Source organism: Hyla sarda, chromosome 5, assembly GCF_029499605.1.
Source record: "Hyla sarda isolate aHylSar1 chromosome 5, aHylSar1.hap1, whole genome shotgun sequence".
Classification (NCBI taxonomy): domain Eukaryota; kingdom Metazoa; phylum Chordata; class Amphibia; order Anura; family Hylidae; genus Hyla; species Hyla sarda.
This window is the reverse complement of record NC_079193.1, coordinates 192,160,780-192,170,333: the sequence shown is the minus strand read 5'-3', so window position 1 is coordinate 192,170,333 and position 9,554 is coordinate 192,160,780. Positions and strand designations below refer to the sequence as shown.

Below are 9,554 nucleotides of genomic sequence, written 5' to 3'. Positions count from 1 at the left end.
GACTTAAGTGTAAATATGCCATTTTTATTTTAGAGACTTTCAAAGACACTTAAAGGGGTACTCCCCAGGAAAAAAAAAATCAACTGGTGCCAGAAAGTTATACAGATTTGTAAATTACTTCTATTTAAAAATCTTAATCCTTCCAGTACTTATCAGATGCTGTATGCTCCACAGGAAGTTATTTTCTTTTTGAATTTCCTTTCTGTCTGACCACAATGCTCTCTGCTGACACCTCTGTTCATTTTAGGAACTGTCCAGAGCAGGAGAGGTTTGCTATGGGTATTTGCGCCTACTCTGGACAGTTCCTAAAATGGACTGCACTGTGGTCAGACAGAAAGGAAATTATAAAAGAAAATAACTTCTCTGGAACATACAGCAGCTGATAAGTACTGGAAGGGTTAAGATTTTTAAATAGAAGCAATTTACAAATCTTTTTAACTTTCTGGCACTAGTTGATAAAAAAAAAAACTATGTTTTCCAGTGGAGTACCCCTTTAAACCATGTTGATCTATGTTTTTTCACCACATGGCCTCTTAAATCTTCCAATAAAAATTCTTGTAGTTTCTAGAAATGTTGACATAAAACTAATTTTAAAATGTTCCCCTATGATGACATAAAGAATGGGATTAGTACAACTATTAAAATACGCCATACAGTTAAATACACTATATAAGATGAAATCGGTGTTCCTCAGTTTTCCTTTTAGCACTGGAATTAGTCGCCAACTATGATATGGAAATCCTGTGATAAAGAAAGACACTATTACCGCAGTCACAATCCTGTAGGGGCGAAAGCTTTTCTTATTTTTTTTGACATTTTTGACTTGGAAAAGCACACCTCCGTAGCAGAACAGAATAATGAGGAAAGGTGCAGCAAACGAAATGACAAACTTAGAGATGTACATGTTGAATCTGTATGTTTTGTTTGCAGAACCATCTTTAAAGTAACAATCAGAGACATCTTGATACAAATTGTTAAGTAAGATATAAGGGCTATTCAAAAACAGACTCAGGATCCAAACGAAAAAAGATATGACGCGGACAGTTCTGCGGGTTCTATAAATTTTTGACCAAAATGGCCACATTGTTGAGACAAAGCGATCAATGCTCATGACTGTCAAAAAGTTGACACTAGTACTCATAGTTAAACTTAAGATGCTGCTCCCAATTCTACAAAGATCATGCGTAAAGCTATCAGCATAATCCAGGTTACTTTCTATAATTCGGAGCGGAAGAGATGCACAGCATATAAAGTCCACGGCTGCCAAGTTGAGGAACCACACAGAACTGATGTTCTTCATTTTGCATGCAGCTATCCAGATGACTATACTGTTCCCTATAACTCCAAAAAAAAATGCAACACTGTATAAAGCTGTTGACAATGTTGATATGGTGTTCAATAATTGGGTATCTGGTAAGTTAATCACATAGGAATAATTTCCAACATAAGTGTCATTCAGGTTTTCATAGTCGTAGTAGTAGTAGTAGTAATAGGGGTAGTAGAAGTAGTAGTACCTAAAGCAAGATAAAAGAAAAAAAAATTATTAGGGAGATTTTCACAAAAAACAAAGCTGACCATGTATTTGTATTATTCGAAATAATAAGTAGGGGAAGAAGTTAGTCAGGGTACCTCATACAGTCTTACCTTTATTAGCCAAATTGGAGACCTGTCACAAACTATTGCTTGGTGGACCAGTTGCATTAATTAATTATACTCACAGTTGATATGGCAACATGGGCAGAATAGGAACATGTACAGGAACTATTTTCTAAGGCTAATTTCACACTGTGAAAGTTGCTCCGTTACAAAAGGACGTTAAGGGCCCTTTTTTTCTCTTTGACTGCCCTTAACATCCGTTAGTATAACGGAGCCTAACGGGGGTCATAACGGGCAAAGAGGATCCCATTCACTTTAATGGAATTCTTCTAACGTCCGTTATAACTCCCGTTATTGTTGCCGAAAAAGATGTGTCATGCACGTGTCTTAGGCTCCTTTCACACTACCGGACAAAAACGGTAGTGTGAAAGGAGCCTATGAAGGAGGTCATCAGCATAGATGACTGCTTTTACTTGGCTATCCATTAAGCCCTTCACTGGTGTGCATATATAATTCCTTATTTGCAATCTATTATAGGGCCCCTGTGTAGTAGCACTGTCTGTGCATATGGGCCCAGATTTATCAAACTGTGTGAGAGAAAAAGTGGAGGGATTTTCCCACAGCAACCAATTACAGCTCAGCTAACGAGCTCTGGTTAAGTGAAAGCTGAGCTGTGATTGGTTGCTGTTGGAAAATCACTCCAGTTTTTCTCTTACACAGTTTGCTAAATCTCCCCAATGGTGTGCACCCACCAACTTAAAGAAGATGTCCAGTGCTAAGAAACGTATCCCCTTTCTGCAGGATAGGGGATAAATGTATGATTGCGGAGGGTCCGAGCGCTGGGACCCCCTGCAATCTTTCGTACAGGGCCCTGGCTCAGCTGCTGTGTGTGACGTTTCACACACAACAGGTCAGCTGGTACAAGCAAGCCCCCTCCTGTCATCTCTATGGGAGAGTTGGAGACACAGTGTTCCTGTGTCTCTGCCTCTCACATAGAGATGAATAGACGGAGCGCATTTCGACCAGCAGGCGTGCTGGATACAAAACGCGCTCTAGCAGCACAGATTTGGGGCAAAGCTGGGTCCCCGTATTAGAGATCATAGGGGTCCGACCGCTGGGATCCTGCGGATAGGGGATCAATTTTGTAGCATTGGACATATTTAAATGGGCACTGTCAGATTCAAAAACTTTTTATATGTTGTAGATCTTGGCAAAACATTAACCTTTCTAATATTAACCCCGTGCGATCTCCAGTACGGGGCCTCGGCTATGCGCTGCTAGAGTGCATTTCATACCCTGCATGTCAGCTGGTCGAAACATGTCTCCTCCATTCATCTCTATGGGAGAGGCAGAGACACAAGAACAATATCTCTGCACCTCTTCCATAGAGATAAATGGAGGAGGCGTGTTTGTACCAAATGACCTGCTGTGTGTGTGAAACATCACACACACAACAGCTCAGCCGGGGCCGAGTCAGGTCCCGTACGGGTGATCGCTGGGGGTCCCCCGAGATCAGACATTTATCCGCTATCCTTAGCGCTGGTCATCTTCTATAAATTGTATTTTCAGAAGATATTATCTTTCCTAAGGCAATAAAACAGTAGCCAAGCGGAGCAATCCCGTGTGTACATGTTCCTGTCTGTCCTGTAAAGCACTGATGTTGTTTGTATTTTTGCAATAAAGAAGATATGACTATGGTCAGTGCTGTTTAAATTTCTTTGTGAAAGTTTATATTATAAACATTTGTGTATACTTGTAAACCGTTTTGTTGTGTGTACTGTAAATAATCACACGTAATGAATTTGCAGCGTATTTTACGCTGCAGATCCGCCGTTGACCAACCTCTATAGTGTGCCTCCTGCTGTTTCTGCTCATAGAAGCAATCCGCTGCTACAAGCAGACACACAGGGACATGTGAGTCGTCGTGTGCATGTGCAGTGCATTCACAGAAATCAAGGTCACTTCCCCTGCTCCCTGAGCTAGGCCAAGAGTGGCTGCAATGTCTTGGTGCACTGCGCATGCGTGCGGCGACTCGCAGCTCCCTGTGTGTTTGCTCGTATGCTGCTATGAGCTGGAACAGCAGGAAGCACACAATAGGGGTCGGTCATTGGCGGTTCTGCAGCGCTGCTGATCCGTTACGTCTGGCTGCTTTATCAGTGCCTTAAAATTAACATTTAATACCTGGCTGCTTTATCAGTGCCTTATTGGTGCTAAAAAATGCTTTTGTCAAGAGTCAACAACAGTGGGTTAGGCGTGGCCAGGGGTCCACAATTCTCCAGGACCTCCATGCCTCTCTTCGCTTGGCACACTGTGTGATTGGCAGACAGGTCCTAAGAGCTCTCTGCCTTTAGTGTCTGGACTCCACAGCACATTGCCAGCAGAGTGTGAAGAAAGAAAACGAGAATGGGCACTGTTTATTGGAGACTCACTGTTTTGCTCAGAAATGCTGTCTATGAGATGGTGCATTTTTTAAGCTATTCTAGTGCCCACTGGAACTTTCAAATGTACAGAATGTACACCAGTGTTTTCCAGCCAGAAATTCCACACATTTTAATGTGTGAGTAAACCCTAACTTTACTATGGAAGTAGAGGATTATGGAATAGCCTTCCTGCAGAAGTGATAGCTACAAATATAGTGAAGGAGTTTAAGGATGCATCGGATAAGGCCAAATAATAAGATCATCTATATATTGGCCATACCAGCCCACTGTTTAACTCAAATATGGTGTATTTGGTAGATACAATAGATATGACATTCAGGTATATTATACATAGTAACGATTGCGGCTAATTATTACTATATCATGAAGCAAATTTCGGAGTGTGTTACATATATAAAAGAAAATAAAAATAATATGGCACAATGAACATATACAGAATATAAGTTTGAAGATGCATATATACGGTGAAACAATTTTGACTAATTTGAATACACAAAATGGAAGCCACATTTAAGTCGTACAAAATCCACACTCACCTGATCATATGCGTCGTTTTCACTTCCGGAACCTCCGTCAGTGAGAGGCGTTCCCACATCAAGGCATGTGCATTCATTTCTTGTTTGGTTCAGAATTTAAAAGGATGCATGTGGCAAACAGAGTTGTGCCATGATTAAGAACCATATGGTTCCAAATGCCTCGGCGTTTCTGCAGACATTGTATGTTTTTATGTTTCTTTATTTCATTGTGATATTTTGCTGCTGTTATTTTAGATTTCATTGAGGCTATTTTCCTTGACTTGTATTTTTTTTAAATGCTGTTCTTGTTGGTGTTTATTACCTTTTTTAACATCACTGTAGGATTTAGGAATTGTAACAGTATAGCAGTATATTCAGTGTTTATTTGAAGTTCTCCCATTTAAAGGGGTACTCTATTACTAGACATCTTATCCCCTATAAACAAGATAGGGGATAAGATGCCTGATCACAGGGGGGTCCAGCCCGACACCCTGGCATTTTGAACATTTATGTTCAGAACACCAGCTGTGCTAGGGCTATGGGCGGCCGTTGTCATCATGCCTCCTTCATTCAAGTGTATGGGAGCGATGGAGATACAGCGTTCACGTATCACTGTATCTCCCATAGAGATGTATGGAGGGGGCGTGTCGCCCCAGCTTTGGGCTGTGATTGCAGGAGATTGTGGGGGGTCCCAGCAGCTGGACCCCCCGCGATCAGACACTTATCCCCAATCCTGCGGAGTACCCCTTTAACCTGTCTCAGTATTTGACAACTCCTCCCAGTCTAAGTCCTAAAGTGCAGCCCATAACCTGGGATTGCCTTTTTTAAATGTTATGTTTTTTTCCCCCTAACATTTTGTTCCCCCACAATTTAGGAGAAAAGTAACTATATTGTGGTTGCTATTACTGAGATTTCCCCTCACAATTGCATTTCCAACCTGGCCCATAAAATTATGTGATAAGTTAAGACATGTTCTCCCCTTTGCAGTTTTAGCCAAACCATGAACCCAGTCTATACATGGATAGTATTAAATCACCCATTATCACCACTGTACCTGCCTGGGCAGCCCTCTCTGTGTATGCAGCTGACCTTCCATATCCTCAGTGGTATTGGTGGGTGGGGGGGGGGGGGGGAGTGATTGGTTTTATGGATAACACCAAAAATATTCTTTTCAGTGTTTACCTCCTTTTGTAATTCTACCCACAAAGATTCCACTTCTTACATACCAACATACTCCTCCTTTCCAGCTCACAGCCTTTAAAATGTCATGTGTAAGACTGCTAGTTTTGAGGACTGTGTTACACAGCCAATGCCTGCACGATACAAGGATTGATCTCCTAGATTGGAGCTTGTTCAAGACTAGGTATCGGCAGGCAGAGTCCCAAAAATGATCACTGGATTGTTCGTGCGGTCATTCTCGGCAATCAGCCATCAGTCGCACATCACCTGTTATCCGATCAGCAGATGAGGCTGATCACTGACCTTTTTTCACAGAGCAATATTGGCCTCTTCGCCTGATAATTGCCCTGTGTAACAAGGCCCTTACTCTGTGACACTAACAGCGTGTTTGGTTTTAGCTGACTGGCGGCAGACGCTTCAAGTAAACAGACTTTAGGAGCATTGAAGGGTTTTTCACCCACAGCTGCCATGAATCCCCTAGAAAACTGTCCACAAAGGGACAGAGAAGAGCCTTGGTCACACAGCTAAAGGCTTGCAGGCTGTTTGAACTCCCCCTTACCCCCACTGACTCTACTCCAGGACTATGGGGGAGATTTATCAAAACCTGTGCAAAGGAAAAGTTGCCCAGTTGCCCATAGCAACCAATCAGATTGCTTCTTTCATTTTGCAGAGGCTTTGTTAAAAATGAAAGAAGCGATCTGATTGGTTGCTATGGGCAACTTTTCCTCTGGACAGGTTTTGATAAATCTCCCTCTATGTACTTTGCTTCCTCCCATAATAAGTAGCTTACTGATCCCTTTCCTGGTCCTTATAATGGACACTGCTCTCTTCACTGGTTGATGAGCATATCCATTAGTCTAGGGAAAGAACACACTAGAGCACAGTACCGGAAATTAAAAAATAAATCAAATTAAAAAGCAAATGCAAATATAATAGGTCAAGATACTTACTGATACCCATATTCATCAATCATGGTATATATATTTTTGAGGTATTTTTTCCTGTAAACAAAACACAATTTGTAACATTTAAATCGTTATTGATTGAAAAATTCTATTGTGGCTTCCGTAAAGGGTACAAGGCTTAAGGTGCATCAACAAATCAAAATTCTGAGGAAAAGAGAGTGTTACTTTAACTACTTGTGAATGGGCAAAAGGAGGCATTTCTGTGACTAGCGGGATGAAAGGGCAGCTTGAGAATCCTGGGCAGTAAAGGATAAACTACTGTTGTGATAACTGTTAGGGCAACATCGAGGGCAACGGTGGGATTTCTGTTGGGCAAGGGGCCTTGTCTTTTTAATACTTTATACACCCTACCCCGAAAATAAGCCCTAGCTGGATTATCGGGGTGGGCTGCAATATAAGCCCTACCCTGAAAATAAGGGTCAGGTGGTCTTCAATCTGCGGACCTCCAGATGTTGCAAAACTACAACTCCCAGCATGCCCGGACAGCCAACGGCTGGGAGTTATAGTTTATGAAACATCTGGAGGTCCGAAGGTTGAAGACCACTGATCTAGGCAATGCCCGGGCTGCAAATATTAAAAAACAAACTTTAACTTACCTTAGTCCTCTGTTCCCCCGTTGCTAAGGAACCGGTGTCACTGTTCTCCGCTGCTCTTGCTGCTTCCTGGTGTTGTGACATCTCAGAGCCTTCAGCCTATCACCGGACGCAGCAATGTCCCGCCTTAGCCGATGATAGGCTGAGCGCATTGTCATGTAAGGAGTTGGCCGGCTTCTTACATGACAGTTGGCTCAGCCTATCATTGGCCGAGGCAAGACATCGCTGCGGCCGGTGATAGACTGGAGGCTCTGTGACTTTCCCATCCCCAGGACCGCAGCAAGAACAGCAGAGGGACCATGATGCCGGTTCCTTAGCAACGCGGGAACGGAGGACGAAGGTAAATTAAAGTTTGTTTTTTAATATTTGAAGCCCGGGCACAGGAATACTTAACTGCTCTTTTGGCGCAAAGGTATTGGCCAGTGTTTAGAAGTATAGAGGTGTGTGCTACATAAAAAACATTCAGGTGTATATGTGGCCCCTTCATGCTTAAGCTACTGTACAAGTACAGCGCAGCGGCTGATAATTATTTGGCAGGGGGGTAGAGAAGCAGCGCTCGCGGGTGACATACGGTACGATTAGCCCCCCGATGTGGGGTGAAGAGCTTGGCCCATCACATGTAAATAAATAAGCCCTACCCTGAAAATAAGCCCTAGTGTGTTTTTGGTGACTAAAATTAATATAAGACCCGGTCTTATTTTCAGAGAAACACGGTAGTAATTCAAAATGACAATGGCCATACATTTGCAGAGAATTATTTCAGTGAGAAAAGGGGTTATAATTTAGATATTGTATATTGTGTATATTATTATGGTGCATACATTTCATCAGAAGTGTACTGCATAAATAACAGTTTGGGGCTATTGCTATATACTGCTATCCAGCCTCATAAATATTTCATTAGGACATAGAGCATTGCGATAGGAGCAGAAGTAACTTCTACAATAACAGGTGTGAACATATCCTGGTCTATACCAAAGTGTTTTTGTTTCTTGTATAACATGCTGTTACAAGATATATAACTTTTTAGATGAGTGAATTTCCTATTATGAGTCAGACTGTTATTTCATCAGGTAAGACTAGCGAAATTAAATACAGGCTTAGTATTAGGGAATTTATTTTTCATCAATTTAATGCAAGGGTAATAAGGCTTTTAGATATGAAAAAATTATTTTTGATGGTATTTTGGCCAAAATACCATCAAAAGGCACTTTGGCCAAAATACCATCAAAAATAATTTTTACAGATTCTCCGAGTGTGATGAAATCCTTTTACCCTTTACATACTTCCCGTGCAATGTGCACCCAAAAGAGCCCAAGTACAAGTCCAGAAATCCCCGCACAAGCAGGTAAAAGCTGGTGTTCTTTATTCCCAAAATAAGGTGCAACGTTTCGGCAACAATAGCCTTTATCAAGCTTGATAAAGGCTATTGTTGCCGAAACGTTGCACCTTATTTTGGGAATAAAGTCCACCAGCTTTTATTGATCCTGCTTGTGCGGTGATTTCTGGACTTGTCCTATAACTAGAGCTGCATAAGATTGTAAAAGTGAAGCACAAATAATAAATAAATACATTAAATAAATAATAGTCTTCCAATGTTTTCTGGCATTTCAGGGCAGACTATAATGTAGTCCATTGCACAAATATGCATCAGTATATCTTTATGCTGATCATTGTTTTCTTTATTTTGTATGAATGGTTTGGGATCTACTATGTCTCGCACTACTTTGTGCATTAACAATCTGTAATTGTATCCTCTCTTACTATTCTGTTATTGCCCGATATGGAAGTTTTCTTCTTTTTAAATTGCTGAAGCTATATATTTTTTGCTATAATAAAAGCTTCATGATTTAACGGTAAAAATAAAAAATTAAACCAAATACCCCCACTCCCCACCAAAAAAATCTGACCCAAAAATTAAAAATTAGGGTAAATAAAGACAAATTTATACCTAGAAAACTATCATGTACTAAAATGGTTAAACAGTGTCTGGTCCTCAAGGCTCAAAATATCCCACACCTGAACCAATTAAACAAGAAATAATTTCTATGCATCTGTTGTATATATGTGCCTCATTGTCTTCACTACTGAAACTTACAAATATGGACAACAATTTCTTTATTAGAGCCCTCTCCATGTTTAAGACAACGTTAAGTAAAAGCAAGGAGGTACTTAAACATTGTTGTTCTTCTTTTTTTGTGACTATGAGGATTATCTAAATATTTGTTTAAAGAAATAATCAATACCAGATAACTATTCTGGAGG

The 9,554-nt window shown here is 40.9% G+C and overlaps 1 protein-coding gene across 1 annotated transcript; it reads right to left on the bottom strand.

Moving 5' to 3' along the window:
- Window positions 1–486: 486 nt before the first annotated feature.
- Window positions 487–7,447, bottom strand: LOC130272622 (C3a anaphylatoxin chemotactic receptor-like). Its single transcript, XM_056518455.1, has 3 exons — window positions 7,293–7,447; window positions 6,682–6,732; window positions 487–1,514 (listed from the first exon to the last, which is right to left on the bottom strand). The coding sequence occupies exons 2-3, from the start codon at window positions 6,702–6,704 to the stop codon at window positions 509–511; spliced, it is 1,029 nt and encodes a 342-aa protein (XP_056374430.1). The 5' UTR covers window positions 6,705–6,732; window positions 7,293–7,447; the 3' UTR covers window positions 487–508.
- Between the last annotated feature and the right edge of the window lie 2,107 nt (window positions 7,448–9,554).

Excerpts from the sequence above, each read along its gene's own strand:
- LOC130272622 (XM_056518455.1), bottom strand. The coding sequence starts at position 6,704 with ATGATTGATGAATATGGGTATCA. Across the intron at positions 1,515-6,681 it reads ATTGATGAATATGGGTATCA|GTACTACTACTTCTACTACC; the intron begins GTAAGTATCTTG and ends ATCTTGCTTTAG.